At 43.2% G+C, this 15,941-nt stretch overlaps 3 protein-coding genes across 3 annotated transcripts; all 3 read left to right on the top strand.

The window, feature by feature from the left end:
• The first annotated feature begins 49 nt into the window (after positions 1-49).
• On the top strand, positions 50-4,773 carry LOC311023302 (BOS complex subunit ncln). Its single transcript, XM_084025049.1, has 16 exons — positions 50-158; positions 337-516; positions 1,201-1,391; positions 1,545-1,689; positions 1,783-1,880; positions 2,019-2,096; positions 2,188-2,291; positions 2,624-2,712; positions 2,804-2,943; positions 3,028-3,206; positions 3,318-3,405; positions 3,501-3,539; positions 3,816-3,988; positions 4,081-4,134; positions 4,227-4,305; positions 4,452-4,773. The coding sequence occupies exons 2-16, from the start codon at positions 375-377 to the stop codon at positions 4,506-4,508; spliced, it is 1,656 nt and encodes a 551-aa protein (XP_083881175.1). The 5' UTR covers positions 50-158; positions 337-374; the 3' UTR covers positions 4,509-4,773.
• Positions 4,774-5,571: 798 nt separating this feature from the next.
• On the top strand, positions 5,572-7,898 carry LOC311029620 (uncharacterized protein). The gene is made up of 4 exons (XM_084034844.1): positions 5,572-5,849; positions 6,417-6,697; positions 6,934-7,044; positions 7,133-7,898. The coding sequence occupies exons 1-4, from the start codon at positions 5,730-5,732 to the stop codon at positions 7,221-7,223; spliced, it is 603 nt and encodes a 200-aa protein (XP_083890970.1). The 5' UTR covers positions 5,572-5,729; the 3' UTR covers positions 7,224-7,898.
• A 58-nt stretch (positions 7,899-7,956) lies between these two features.
• myorg (myogenesis regulating glycosidase) lies at positions 7,957-12,802 on the top strand. Its single transcript, XM_084034834.1, has 3 exons — positions 7,957-8,061; positions 10,447-10,783; positions 10,907-12,802. The coding sequence occupies exons 2-3, from the start codon at positions 10,521-10,523 to the stop codon at positions 12,696-12,698; spliced, it is 2,055 nt and encodes a 684-aa protein (XP_083890960.1). The 5' UTR covers positions 7,957-8,061; positions 10,447-10,520; the 3' UTR covers positions 12,699-12,802.
• The last annotated feature ends 3,139 nt before the right edge of the window (positions 12,803-15,941 follow it).

Below are 15,941 nucleotides of genomic sequence, written 5' to 3'. Positions count from 1 at the left end.
TTAGTGATTAGCCTTGAGTTGATCCCTTGGGAGCAGATGGCGACTGGTGGCTTACCTACAGAAGACGCCTTGAATCCCAGGAGCCAGTTTGTGTCCCCGCTGCATGGAGCAGCACTAAAGTTGAGGAAGGCTCGTGAGACAGGACTGCTGAGAGACAGGTGAGGGACATCTCAATGCCCAAATTGATGCCGGTAGAATATTGGCGACTTCATGGTTATAGGGAGAATATCTAATGTAACCCGTGGGACCCTCCGTATGGAAATCCAGGTTATTTGAGACTATGGTTCTCTGTATAGTGTGTATGAAGTTTATCGTAACCTCAACCCTCCCTCATAGATTGAGCCCCTAACAGAACGCAGGCACGACGTGACATCATGCTGCTGAGAGAGCTGGGTGTAGCTGCCGTGCTGCTGCTGTGTGCCCAGTGTCTGCACGGCTCTGCTCTCCCCGCCGTTTCCTCCTATGAGTTCACCGCCTACAGGATGCAGCAGTACAACCTGTCACAAAGGAAGCATGGTGAGTACAGAGAGTTACATCTCACCTCCACTGGTGGAAAGTGCATTTACTCAAGTTCTGTGCAGTTTGATGGTACTTATGAGTATCCATTTAATATTTCTTTATACTTTTAATCCATCGTTTCATTACTTTAACCAGCGTTAGAACATTTTTCTGATAAAGAAATGTGTCTTATTGGGGCTTCTTGTCATGTTTCACATCAATGAGTTACTAAATAATTTCATCTCTAAACGTCTTTCATTGAAATTACTGTCGGAGGCCGAAAGAGCCCATCTTATCCAATATTTCCTACAAAAGTGAAAATGAAGAAAGAAAATTAATACAAAGTTGTGCCCCAGAAAATTTTTCTTCTTTCCTAACCCATTAATCATCTTACAAAGTACTCATAATGCATAATGGCTTCAATCAGAAAGAGTATACTATATATATATATATATATATATATATATATATATATATATATATATATAAAGATAAGATATATAAGATATACATTATGCAGTAACTAATAAAGTGTCTTATGTACAGCAATGTTTTCTATTTCATAAGCTACTCATGTTTGGGTTAGAATGCATCCCTTTAAATTGTAGAAGTGTAAATGAACACATACTCAAGTCAAGTACAAGCAGTGAATGTGCAGAAGAATATGTTTCAAAGTGTCTCGTCTTGGATTTGTCTGCTGAGGTTGCCTTGGAGCCATCGTGGTGGCGGAGGCGCGCTCAGCGGACGAGCCGGTGCTGACCCGCCGCTGCGTCATCATGAAGGTGCAGGACTTCACCACAGAAAAATACCTCGAGGCCCAGAGGCAAAATGCTGCTGCCATCCTCATCCTGCTGCCCAAAAACATCTCTGGTATCGCCCATGACACGGTACAGGTAAGGAGTTACCCAGAAACACCTTTCTGCTCATTCTGCAAGGCATCAAGGTCAAATTCTAGCATCTTTTCTGATAAATCAAACAGAGTAGTTATTCTGAATAAGATATCGGTATGTGCTAACGGAACGCGTCGTTTCAACAATCCCTCATAGTCCTTCATGGTGAGCGAGAGTGAAGTCTTGCTGCAGGAGACCCTCATGCCGGTGTATGTGGCGCCTGAGGATGAACAGCTGCTTTGCATGTATGAGGAGGTCAAGCAAGCCGCAGCCACACGGACCTCATCTATATTCGTGAGAGGTGAGAGGACAGGATATTACATTTTAGTATAAGGAAGCTTAAACAACTATACAACATGTCTTTATTGAGGGTTTTTTTGTTTTGTTTTTGCAGTCCTTCGAAGTATGGTCACAGCTACAGCCTTTCAGATCTTAGTGAGCAACAACGTCCCTATTAAGGGCTTCACTGACAACATCATAACCACGCTGGAGGTGAGTATGAGACTTTGCAGAACAGAGGAGTTAAAAAAACATCTGAGTGTAGTTCTTCAAATGTCAGTTAAACCTGACCAGTCTGGCTTGTGATTGGTCCCCAGTGTTGCACCGTATAACTGGTGAAGTTTCTTTCAGGGAGTGCTTCCCGGATCAGGGGAGGATGTGCCCACTATCGTCATCACTGCCCACTATGATTCCTACGGGCTGGCACCAGTGAGTCGCACAGAAATGACAAACGACAATCGTCAGCACTCGCGGTATAATCCTAAACTCATGCACATGTCTGTATCTGTGTGTAACGCAGTGGTTGTCATATGGAGCGGACTCTAACGGCAGCGGGGTCATCATCCTGCTAGAGTTGGCACGTCTCTTCCAGAAGCTTTTTAGTAGCCCAAGCACCAGACCACCGTGAGTTCCAATTCTCCTCTAAACATAGCGGATCATATGCTATATGCTCATTATGTGTCTCCAAGTAATGCTCATAGTGTAAGCACTATGCTATGAGACCGTACATTTTTACTGTGGATAAATTAATAGTCAGAACATTCCAAACCTTCTTGAAAACCTGGCCGCGTCCCATTCCCAAGAGAGCTGTGCACCATCTGCTTGGGTACATACTGCTGGATATACGTGTTTATGATAATGTAATTATCTGGGAAAAACTGTCTCCTCTCATGTAAAGGTGAACAACATGCCATAAAATGCTTGCATGTTTGATCACTTTCATATTTCTTTCATAGATATCATTTAATGTTCTCCTTAACCGGAGGAGGAAAGTACAACTTCCTTGGCACCAAGAGATGGATTGAAGAGAATCTGGACCATTCTGGTGAGTGTTTGGGCCTCGGGAACACTGTAGTCCACAGCACTTACATATCTGACATAAGATTTATTTCATCCAACCCTTTTTCTCTCTCCAGAGTCCAGCCTACTCCATGACAATGTGGCATTTGTTCTGTGTTTGGACACACTGGCTAACAGTGATGACCTGCACATGCACGTGTCCCGCCCTCCTAAACCCGACACTCCCATGCACTCTTTCATTCAACAGCTGGAGGAGGTAACAAGCTTCACTTCCAGCTTCAAACTGAGGACTAGATCTTTGTCAGTTTCAGTGGAATTGAATCTGTGATCGCTCCACCAGGTGGTGTCCTCCAGATTCCCCTGGGTGAAGGTGGGATTGGTCCATAAAAAGATCAATCTTGTGGAGTCCACTGTAGCGTGGGAGCATGAGCGCTACAGCCTGCGCAGGATACCAAGTTTCACGCTGTCTCATCTGGGAGACCCCAAATCTGAGCTCCGGGGCTCCATGCTGGACACCATGTGGGTTCTCATGTGGGATAATTGGGATTATAGGTGCTTGAAGGCCCCAGTTTACTATGAAATTAAATGAAAAGATGATGGAAAGAGCGTTGTCTTCGTGTCTTCTCACAGGTCACAAGTGGACATCAGGAAAATGAAACGCAATGGCGTCATCATAGCGGAAGCACTGGCCCGCTATATGTACAACCTCTCAGACAAGGTGACGTACAAATGCATGTATCCGAGTACACAAACTGTGGTTTCATGTTTCATCAGCATTGTAACGTGCGTTTCGTCTTTTTTGTATTGCTCAAGGGTTCACCAAAAGACGTGCAGATTTTCAAAGGCCAGTTGGTAAGTTCCTGGTCATTTTGGTCAATATGCATGCATGCAAAAGATGAGTGCTGACCTCTGGTGTTAGTTTGTAGGCATTGCAATTGCAGAGCGTTTGTGTCTTCAAAGGCCTTTGTTTAAATATTGTGGGACATTTGAATAAAATCATTTATTTAGATACGTCTGGAGTGTGAAGAAAAATAGTTTTTTCATGCTTGATATAGGCTAAAACAACTTTTATTTATGGCACATAAGGCCAGTACATTTTTCTTAAATGCGTGTAAATCCTTGATGCAGGACTTCCACGACAGTCGTATGTCCAGTCTGATGTCCTTCCTGACGTCGGTCCCTCGAGCCACCCAGCTGCTGGATAAGGAGCCCGGTCACATCCTGCTGGTTAACTCACTGGAGCACGAGTTCAGGCGCTACCTGCAGCAGGTTCACAGGCACGCCTTCCGACAGGACAAGAGGTCAAAATGTAGTAGTAGAAGAAAACGCATACCGTGCAATGTCTTCTCAACGCCACAATATCACTCCTGATTAACTTCATTTCCTCATGCAGAGACCCTGACATCACCTTTTTTGATCAAATGAACCAACCAATCGTGATGTACAGGTAAATATCCGTGTCCATATGCTTTTTTTTTTCTTCACTATGATAGTTACAATAAGACACTTGGACAATGACAGACTTTTTCTTTCTTTCAGAGTGAAGCCTGCAGCCTTTGATCTCTTCCTCGGCGGCTGCATTGCTGCGTATTTGGGGATTGTTTACTACGCCATTCAGGTTCATTAATGCAATCTTCTGTGGTGTCCATTCACATTGTATTGCATGGCACCTTGTCTGTTGTGTTATATGTTTAAAAGATAGACGGGTGACACTTGAGCTACCGGGTTTGTTTTCTCACAGCGTCTGTCTTTTCTCTCTTCCAGAATTTTGGTTATCTCTACACGAAGCTCAAAGCGGCGGTGAAATCCAAGCACGAGTAAATCAGACTGTGAATTCAGAGTCTATGACAAGGGCTTTGAAGTCGGCCCTGCACATGTTGGGCTTCTGCTTCAATGACTGCACAGAACATGAAAGCAACGCAACAAGACTCTTCTAAGACGCATCTCATCAGGACTTAGAAAGTGTGCATTTGCTTTGAAATGTATATCGTTTTTTTTTTTGTGATGTCAACCATTTCATTATATGAACGGACTGGAATTTGTTGTCTCGGGGAGATGCTAAGTGAACTAAAATAAATAAAGGAAGAGTTTGGGATTTGCCTCACGTCAAAGTGTTGTGAAGGAGGGAACGCAAACTAGAGATGGGATTAAAGAAATGTTCTGCCACATTATTACTATTCCCCATATCCTCTGCTCTGCAGCCGTTGACATGGATTTAACTGGGCTTAACGCGGCTGTCAAACAAGGCCCAGCCACTGCAGCGAGATGAACAGACAGTTCCTGTCACAGATAACTCAGTGAGAGCGGGTGGAAACACAAAGGCACCCCGCAGCGCTCGGTGAATTATTGATACCCATATGGCATGCTGACAGTAAATAGAGGTGACCCCGGCTGGTGGTGGTTGGAGATTCTTAGAAATCCCATCATTCCTCTGATTTGTTCCAGCTCTGCAGATCTGATATGTCTTATTCTGTTTTAACTGGTGTGAGTAAAAACAGCTGTGAGCTGAGTGTTTGAGACCTCTGCTGGCTAGTTTGCGAGGGCCCTCCTGGGAGGGAAGTAGGTCATGGACGGTGACCCAAGGTATGTGTGTCTCTGCAGGGGGCCTGGGGCTTAGGGGGGGATTAGTGCTCAGGTAGCACAAAGAGTTGTTCTGGTTCAGCTGGGATGCTCTTAACCTGCCCCTACTTCCATCATAGTCATCACAATAGCTGCTTAGTTAAACAAAGTTCTTACCATCTATTTGTTCCTTGATGTGGCGTCAAGCAGGATTTGTAGCTACTGACCCGTGCACAAATGTGATGAAGTGATACGCTAAACACAGAAAGATTGATTTATACCAACAAAGAAGGTTGCATGCAAAACCCAGCAAACACAAAATGCACACATATATAGATCTTTTTGTGGTGGAAGTTAAAGAACAACAGGTAGACAAGTATGAGGGAAAGGGAGGAGCCACGAGGTGACAGGGGAGGAGAAGGATGTTCAAGGCTTTCAGGTGGACTGGAGAGAAGCAGTGGAAAAGTAAGGCAGTAGGTGAAGATGGCTCCCCAGGTCTACACCACCATGTACAAAGAGCAGTTCACCTCTCCGGGCAGAGGCAAACGGGAACAACTTCGACCAACCTCTGTCCACCGCAGGAACAACCCCCAGCCCCGTCCGGTAAGAGGCACAGCCACATGGACTTCATGGGTTTAAAGGGATGCAGTCATTATATATGATTGTGCAAGATATGTTGAATTTATGGAGACAATATGAAAATATAAGTGGCAGTCCCTCAATAGATGTAATTTAGCAAATTAATTAGTTAAGGAAATAATTTCCAGGTGGTGCATTTAAGGGCAAACAGAACTAATTGGGTTGCTTATTAGTGTCTCTCTCTTCATTTAGCAAGATTTAGATGTCTTACACTAATTGGTGGCTGCTTGTTTACTGTGCTTGGTGAAAGCAGTATAACATCTATTATTCAGTACTTCCTCCATGCCTATTTATTTATCCAGACATGGAGTAAACAGAGTTTAGAAGAGAGTGCGGTTACCCCACTGTAACGAGAGAAAAAAATTATAATCTGCTTTACACTTTTCAGTGTATCATAACCATATTGATAATAATGGTACGAGGGAAGCCATTTAGGAAAAATCCAAATGGCATTTTACATAAAAAGAGGAATGTTCAATGTACGCCTTATCTTCTATTTGTTCTATTTCTGTGTTTTCTTCCTTTGCACAGGACTTTCTGTTTCCCTGGAGTCTCCAGCCCAACTCCAGGTCACGCTGCACGCTACCACACCCCTCACCCCCTGTCAACACTGGCCGTCCACTCTTTCCCCCTGTCAGACATCTATCATTCCACAGTCCAGTTACAACTTGTCCAGACAACACAGGCAAACCAAACCACAAGCCCCCTGTCAACCCATCCACAGTACAAGATCTGCCCTCTACTGACCGACTGCAGAAACTACAGCTGACTGAGCCTCTTCCTGGCACTGCATTTAAGCTCCACGCAGCAAGGTAGCAACTTGTATGGTCCAAAGATGACTGTAAATAGGTACTGATTCTAATTGATTTGCTTTGCATCACTAGAATGGGTTATCAGAGGAATGTAAATCCACTCTCAGCACGGCAGCACCTTTGAGAGAATGACCTCCGACCTTTTCTTGCAGCCTTTAAAACCTGAAAACGCTGTATGATGAGCATTACTAAGCAAAAATTGTGTAATTCTGACCAAATTCCTTTGTTATGACCAGGCAACATGCAGGTGCTCAGCTTCGGACAAGACGCCAAACCAGCAACCCAAATCACCTCTTTCCACGGACTCAACACAGGAGTTCTAGTTCTGGTAGCAGCCAGGATTACAGGTGCAAATTGATATCATTTGATTATAAAAAACATGTCATAAATAAGAATCTGTAAGGCCTAATTTTTCCTCTGATGGTCTCTCAACAGCGGGTGCTACAGCTGCTTCCATGTGGTGAAGCCCTACCAAGCTGGACACTACACCATACACCCAGAGTTTGTGTCTGAGTCCCTTCGTTAGGTCTATTAGAGCGCTGGCTTCCAAAGCGGGGACTGGGGACCTGCAGAGGTCCTTGAGGGGATCGTTAACTTCACCATTGTTTAATTCTTCACTAATTAACCCAGCGAGACAAGGAGTAAGGATGAATAATGCAACAGTAGGCTGCACTCTCGCCACTATTATCTCCCTAAATACAGCGTGGCCACTTTTACTATTCAGTACTAAATCAGCAGCAAAGATCTGCCCATAAGGGGCATGTGGTGATCAATTCGAAAGAGGCACTGTGGTCCTAATGTGTATCTGTCTGTGGCATTAAAATTTTATCCTACTATTAGAAAGCTAATTTTCTACATTTGATATCGGAATTCTTTATTGCGGGGTTCGGAGGGTTACAACAGAAATAGCACCGCAAACAATGAAACTTTACTCGAGGGTATTACATCCCTATTATGGTTATTATGATAGGTAATTTATAGTGATGCCATATAGTTGACAAAGTACCACAACATTCCACAGCACATGTAAACCCCAAGTCCCCATAGAAAAAGCAATGTTTAGTAATGTATTATGACTTTGCAAACTGCAGTTCTTAGTTGTTGTTTTTTTCTCTCATTTGATATAATTATTAAGCTTTTCAACTAGTGTCACACTCAAACAATGTAAAAAGCGTGTGTGTGTGCAGAATGAGAAAAATAAACAGTTGTGCTCCCACCTACTGGACTACATTTCCCATGCTGCGGTGGGGCGTGGACGAGGCGGATACGCATCAACATGCCTTGGTGCGTCTTGGTCTCGTTCTGTGAACTCTCTGGCAAACAAGTTGAGCTTGGAGGTGCCGAGGGGGGGCTGCTGCTGATCGGTAGGCAAAACAACTCTCTTTTCATGAACTGCTCAAAGTAAAACGGGACAAGTACGAACGATGATGTCACTTTTCTCACACGGATTCTGGCGTTATTTTCCCTCCGTTAACTTTCGTGCACGACCCGCCCGCGTGCACGGCAACGGCTTTCTATACGTCCGACTGTAGGCTTACTGTACTGGATTGGAATTTGGCTACGTTAGCAATGAAGACATGCTGTTCTGTGTGAGAGTTGGCTTATAAACACGTGTTTGTATGTACTTAACGTGTTTAAATTGAATTAAACTCTATATGCGCACTGGGCTTTACGGGTTCAACGGCGTCATTCAGAAACCGCTATTCAAGTTTACTCGCAGAGTTTTGGCCTGAAACGTATAGGCTGAAGTACAGTAAAAGCTTATCAGCGCGCTGCAACACACACACACACACACACACACACACACACACACACACACACACACACACACACACGGACACACACGGACACACTCTCACTAGCACGCGCACTTTTTGAGGTGGGGAACGTTTCTCAGACTCCTGTTTGCTGTATCAGCATTTTCTGTGTTTGTTTTTCCCCATGTCAGAGTAGATAGTGAATCGGCTGAAGTGGCTCATCTGAACCCCCCTGAACACACCATAAACAAAACAAAGAAATGTCCCAGTCGGAGCATTTTCTCCCTTTGCTGAGAAAAACAAGTTTGAGTCACATGTTTATGTTTAGTAATGCTACTTTATGTGAGAAAGACAACAAAATAATTTCTAGTAGCTTCTCTAAACATTAATGTGTGACTCAAAAAAGATACCATATGTGAGAAAGACAACAAAATAATTTATAGTAGCTTCTATAAAGATAAATATGTAACTCAAAGATAATATAATATACGTGTGAAAATCGCCCACACATGCTTTCTTAAATCAATTATTAGACCACTGTATATTGCTCCGCTGTAGATTTTAATTGGCAAGTAATAACAGAACAATGTATAAATGTCACACAAATAAATCAATGTATGGGAAACACTGATATGATAGTAAACTGAATATATTTAGGTTTTGGTCGTCTAATCAGATCAGCTAAATTGGCTGTTTTTGACAAAAGGTTAGAAAATATAGAGAAAATAATCAGCAGATTAATCGACAATGAAAATAATTGTTGGTTGCTGCACTTAATTTGCTGGTCTTAATTATCTTTGTGCTTTGGGCTGTTGATAGATTTAAACAATTTGAAGACATTCCCTTTCACTCTGAAGCTGCGGTGAATATTTTACACCTTTTTTCTTTTTATGATTTTATAGACTAAACAATGTATTGAGAAAATAATCTTAATAAAAACAATTGTTAGTTGCAGCCTGATGGGATAAATTTCATAAATCATAGATTGTCATACATTTATAAAAAAAGAGAAGAAAGTCAGTTCTAGCAGCCTGAGTGGATATCTGAGTAACCAACAGTTAGTTCTCCATTAATGATGGGCTCTTGTTATCACCCCTGTTGTTGGGGGAAATCCATACTAAGGGTGGTTGAACACAGAATTAGTCAATTAGATTGCTAATTAATGGCAAGCATTTTTTATTATCGATCCTTGCTGCCAGTGAAGACCGTGAGGTCCGACTGCAGTTGGAAGGAGTCAGCAAACAGAGGGATCTGGAACTCCCCTCGCTCGGCTGTGCTCCTTAATCTAATCTATTCTGATTAGCCAAAGCCACAATAACCAACATTTACTAGTTAATTATCTGTACGTTTCTTTCTGTCAGATCTAAATGCAATAGAAAGAAACATGCTTGCCAAAATGTCTGGGTCCTTTTTGGTCTTGAATGAACCAAGTTACATCGAGTTTTGTTTGGTCAGGCTTGATGGAGCAAAAAAAGTTTAGTATTCTTTCCTCTCCTTCCCAACATTGGCAGAGCTTTAAGGCCCAAATCCCCTTTTCTGCTCTTCTACTTCCTTACATACAAATGAGTCCTCTTTCAAGTGAACTCATATGTTAGAATGACTGCAGGGAACATCCACTTTATCCTCTTATGGGTAATTGGCAGTAGATTTGTTTTGTTAAATCTCAGACACATCTTTAAAGTTTACATCCTGACAGCGTAATACCTCTAAGTGCTGTGGAATCACTTAGTGTAGCGATGCAGAGCATGTAAGACAATGCTAGAAATGTAACGGGGGCTTTGCACTGACAAGGAAACGAGGCAGACTGGGAAACAGGCTGGCAACGCATGCTGGTCTGGCTGGGGCTGTGCTGCTGGATGTCTCTGATAGTTAAGGGTTGTTTCATGTTGAACACATTTCCCCTAAAACACAGTGTTGATATGAGCAGAGCAAATAGTGCATGAAGACCTCGACACTGACTTTTCCAAACTTGTTATTTCTCTGTCGTGACAGGCAGAGTGCAGCAAATGAACTTCCCTGGAAAACATTTCTGTGATCTTTTGAAAAGCAACTGAACGGCACAAGCCATGTACCAAGTTGTACCGGGAGGAGCGGGAGGCACGATTACAGATGTTATCCCCAAACAGAAGCACAGCAAGGACACTCGACCTTTGGTCGGAGCTGGGGTGATCGGCCTGGTGCTGATGATTGCAGCGGTGACCGCGTGGTGTTATTACATAGCCTCTCTGCGCAAAGCTGAGCTGCTCAAGACTCAGCTGCTGGATCTGAATAAAGATGGCTACATTATCCGCAACCAGGGAGGGGCTATTGTTTTCAGAATGGATTTCAGGTTGGTCATTTTCTATCGACTTTTCTATCCATTGTCTTTGAATTGTAATAGTTTGTCTCAAAAACATCAGAAAAATGTAATTTCAGGTGTATAACTAGTAAAAAAATATTTAAATCTTGGCAGGTCTGGTACCCTGGATTTGGATTCGTGCTCCAAAGAAGGGGAGATGCTGAGCTGCGAACGCACCACTGATAGGAAACTGAACTTTTTCATTGAGACAGTGCGCCCCAAGGACACAGTGCAATGCTACCGTGTGCGCTGGGAGGAACTGGTTCCCGACATTCCCGTTGAGCACGCCATGACGTACACGTTCGCACACTGGTACGGTGGTGCAGTGTCAGCAATTCAACACTGGCCTATTTCTCTTTTTGGCCAAGAGGCTCCCAAACCCTTTGTCACTAGTGACATCTACGCAAACCGCAATGAATTTGGTGGAATTTTGGAGAGTTACTGGCTGTCATCCAACGCCACGGCCATCAAGATAAATAATTCGGTGCCCTTCCACCTCGGCTGGAACGACACGGAGAAGACCATGTCCTTCCAGGCACGATACAACGACAGTCCCTTCAAGCCGAATCCAGGAGAGGTGCCGTGTGCTGAACTTAGCTACAGAGTGTGCGTGGGCCTGGATGTCACATCCATACACAAGTACATGGTCCGCAGATACTTCAACAAGCCAAACAAAGTGCCCGCCAAAGTGATGTTTCGTCACCCTATATGGTCGACGTGGGCGCTGCACAAGACTGACGTCGACCAAGAGAAAGTCTTGTCGTACGCTGCCAACATCCGCAAGTATAAGTTTAACTGTAGCCACATGGAACTAGACGACCGCTACACCAGCCGCTACGGAGAATTTGAGTTTGACACGACAAAGTTCCCCAATGCCTCGGCCATGTTCCAGAAGCTGAAATCAGATGGGTTCCTGGTGTCGCTCTGGATTCACCCGTTTGTCAACTACGACTCGGAAAACTTCCATTCTTGTGTGGAGAGGGGGCTGTTCGTCCGGGAGCCTACGGGCCGGCTGCCGGCCTTGGTGCGCTGGTGGAACGGCATTGGTGGCATTTTGGACTTCACAAATCCAGAAGCCCGGGATTGGTTTTCCTCCCAGCTCCGTTCGCTGCGCTCCAGGTACGGGGTGGCCTCTTTTAAATTTGACGCAGGGGAGACCAATTACTTGCCGTGGAAGTTTAGCACCAGAACTCCCATTCGGGACCCAAGTTTTTTCACCCGACGTTACACGGAAATGGCTATTCCCTACAACGACAGAGCGGAGCTGCGCAGCGGCTACCAGTCTCAGAACATATCCTGCTTCTTCAGACCGATTGACAGAGACTCGGTTTGGGGCTACGAGTTGGGCCTCAAGTCCCTCATCCCCACGGTACTCACCATCAGCATCCTCGGCTATCAGTTCATCCTACCAGACATGATCGGAGGGAACGCATATCTCAACCGCACGGATGGAGCTCGCGTATTACCTGATCGAGAACTCTACATCCGTTGGCTGGAGCTGTCGGCCTTTATGCCCTCCATGCAGTTTTCTATTCCGCCTTGGGAATACGACAACGAGGTGATCGAGATTGCTCGTAAATACACAGCCCTCCACGAGAGCATTGTGGCGCCGCGGGTCCTCGAGCTGGCCGGCGAGGTGCTGGACACCGGGGACCCGATCATACGGCCCCTGTGGTGGATTGCCACAGGAGATGAGACGGCCTATAAAATCGACTCGCAGTTCCTGATTGGGGATGACCTCATGGTTGCCCCGGTTTTAGAGCCTGGAAAGCAAGAGCGGGACATCTACCTCCCCGCCGGACGCTGGAGAAGCTACAAAGGGGAGAGATTTGATATCAAGGAGCCGCTGCATCTCACAGACTATCCTGTCGATCTTGATGAAATTGCTTACTTTGTTTGGGTGTAGCAAGAGTGAAGCTAAGCCATGACAAGCGTCACAAATGTTGCTTTTACGCTTGGATGAAAATGTTGTTTGTTTTGGAAAAGCTCTTTCTCGAACAAAATCTGACGTTTTTTAAATGCATATAACACTATAGTGAATCCCAATTGTGAAATGATGGGGAATTTAATTTAAATGAATTAATGAATTAATGTCTTCTCTTTTGGTTGCATTTATTCGTGGTTTAATGGAAAGACAGTAGCGTCCTTTAAAGTGAGACCGTGTAACTTTTGATGACTGGCTGCCACTGCTGCCACACAACGCTAATTCTGGGCTAATGATGACTGTAATATGTAACGGCAATATGAGTTTAATGCTTGCTAACATTAGCTAACACTAGCTGATAGAGGTGTAACGATTCATTCGATGCATCAATGAATCGATTGTCAGTCCTATCGATTCAACTAAATCGATCTGCTAAAATAAATAAATAGAATCGTTTTGGCTTCACCAATAATCGATATAAATGCGTTTAATCGTATTAATCGTGATTCTTAATTATGATTAATGTTTTAATACATTTAACACACTCTCTCCCCTGCCAGCATGTAGCCTATTGAAAATGTTCAAAATAACTGAGCATTACATTTTTGTATTCAGCATAAAATATTATGCAGGACTACTTACTTTATAGAATAAATATGTTATGTAATTCTGCTGACTGCTAATTTTTCACCTTTCAAAAGAATACAGATAATCTCACTTGCATTATTGCATGTTTATTTCATGGATATAGAATTTTGGTTACAAGTTACTGAATCGAATCGTTACAACAACAACAAAAAATGGTCCTTGAATCGAATCGCCAACTACTGTATCGTTAATCGAATCGCTGTGAAGCCAAAGATTCACACCCCTACTAGCCACATAAGCTATCAGATCAAATAAGACTATAAATCCACCCAGCATGTATTAAAGTTACACGGCCTCACATATGAGCTTTTCTTCATATGAAAAAGGGAATATGCAAACTGTGAATTAAGTAAGGCATAATTTGCCATTGTATGCCATAACGTTGAAGTAAAATTTAAACCAAACAGATTGTCTCATGGGAGGACAACTGCAGGGGTGTCATCGTTGCCATTTAGCAGAGAGTAGGCTGCATAAAACCATCAATATTGATAAAAAAAAAAGATTAAATCTGACCGATCTGATATCCTACTTCCATATGACACTAATGACTCTTCGACTCTTCTGCTGCGAGATGCTTTTCAGGAAGTCGGGTTATTTATGATTCACTTATCGGGATGAATGCTTGAAGTTTAATCATTACAAACTGCATGGGCCCTCGTTTGTGCAACACGGTGTCATGTAACTACTCTTAGCCCAGAAGAAGATGCGCTTTTATTAGGCACTAAATATTTGATGCTCTTCCTCAGGTGACCGCTTTTTCTGGCTGCAGTGTGTTTTGAAATGTGTCGGGTTGTGTTTTTGTCTCTGTTGTGCTTTTGCTGACTCAGAATGCAGCCAAACAGCGAGTCGTACTCAAAGGATATCGCACATTGAACGCAATAACCATAAGCGGTACTTGCAGAATGCAGTGTGTAGACGCACTGAATTTAACAGTGTTTAATTATCAAATGAAATGTGTATGCTGTCACCTCATGTTTTATTAATTTGAATATATTTTGGAATTGTGGTGATATCTCTAGACGTGCCATGTGCTAATAATAACCGCCACGTACTATATGGGATTTGTTTCTATCCAATTTATTGAATATTTGATGTTGTTATACTTGCTTTACTATTATTACCCTATTGTTTCCAAGTACAACATGTGATTTTGCAGATAATTTTAACATGAAATGAGTTCCTGTGGCTCCCATGCTTTTTCAACAAAAAACAACATAGTGTTATTGTGATGTAACAAAAAGGAAACGTCCACACTCTTATGGTGCAATTTTTCTCATATTTGTGAATACGCCTGTGTGTTTTGTTTTAACGCCGTCCATGTGGCTTACAGGTTGACCTCGGTGGGTTTTGTTTGTGCCTCTTGACATAGTTTTACCATAACATTGCTGCCTATTTTTAGCGGTTCTCAGTCAGCATCTGGGCCAGGCCAACCTCTCAGGCTATTTCCGTCTTGTCTTGCTCTGTGACGAGACTGACAGGCTGTATATCACAGACCGAATGTTTTTCGTTTGACCCAGCGTGTGCCGTGTGAGTTACTACAACTAAACATTGCACAAATGTCGGCAAGAGTGCATATTTTATGTCATTTTGTAAGAATGTATTAAAAGATGCCCATATGTGTGCTTTTATTTTGTATTTTTGTGCTTTTTTTAAAAGTAAACATCACCTGGAAAGTAAAGCACCACTGACTGGCGGATGACTTTTACACACACACACACACACACACACACACACACACACACACACACAAACACACACACCTTTTCACGTTAAATACATGGAGGATAGACACACGGACAAGAAAACCAGGTCAGTAAGTGGAGCTGTGCAATAACAACCTGCAACCTCTTATTCTGCAATACATGAAAAATAATGTGCCTATCAATTCGATATTGAAAGAGACACCCTTGAGGGACTTTTCCAACTTTTGGTTGCCCGGCTCATCACCAGGCGATAATGACAAGGCGATGAAACAATTGTGCAGGTTATTTGGAGACTGTTCGGATCAATAAATCATCTGGTGGCTCATGATGTGAGGCCAGAGAGCAAGCGATATGAAACGACCAGACACCAGGAATACAAAAAAAAAGAGAGATAAACTTCAGTAGGAGATAATGGCAACAATATTTATTAGAAATATTTCTGAAAGCCGAAAGCGTGATTGTTCTGTCTGAGTTGAAACGGCCTGGCAGGATAATTTCTTACAGCTGTAGTCGATCTTTCAAATGTTTGGGGAACTCATTCCATTTCAAAACAGCAGGATGTGCTTCAGAACTACTTCATTATTTGCCAATGCCTCATCTTTCTTTGAAATTGATCTGGACTTGCAGGCTGTGCGGGGAGGACATGCATTCATTGATTAGCTGTCCGTTTGTTGCAGGGATCAATATCAATATAATTTGTCGGTTTGCTTTCTGCAATATTGTTTTGGTTCTGCCCATCTTTTCACAGGCTGGACAAGTTATTTATGGAGGAGTTTTGCACTTTTACACTTAGAGATTTCTAGGAGGGGGCTAAAAAAAATTAGATTATTTTCAAAAAAGGATAATTTTGTGCCTTGAAAACTAGGGCGCTCGG

The sequence above is a fragment of the Eutrigla gurnardus genome, assembly GCF_963514095.1.
Source record: "Eutrigla gurnardus genome assembly, chromosome: 2".
Classification (NCBI taxonomy): Eukaryota; Metazoa; Chordata; class Actinopteri; order Perciformes; family Triglidae; genus Eutrigla; species Eutrigla gurnardus.
This window is presented reverse-complemented; position numbering and strand designations above follow the sequence as displayed.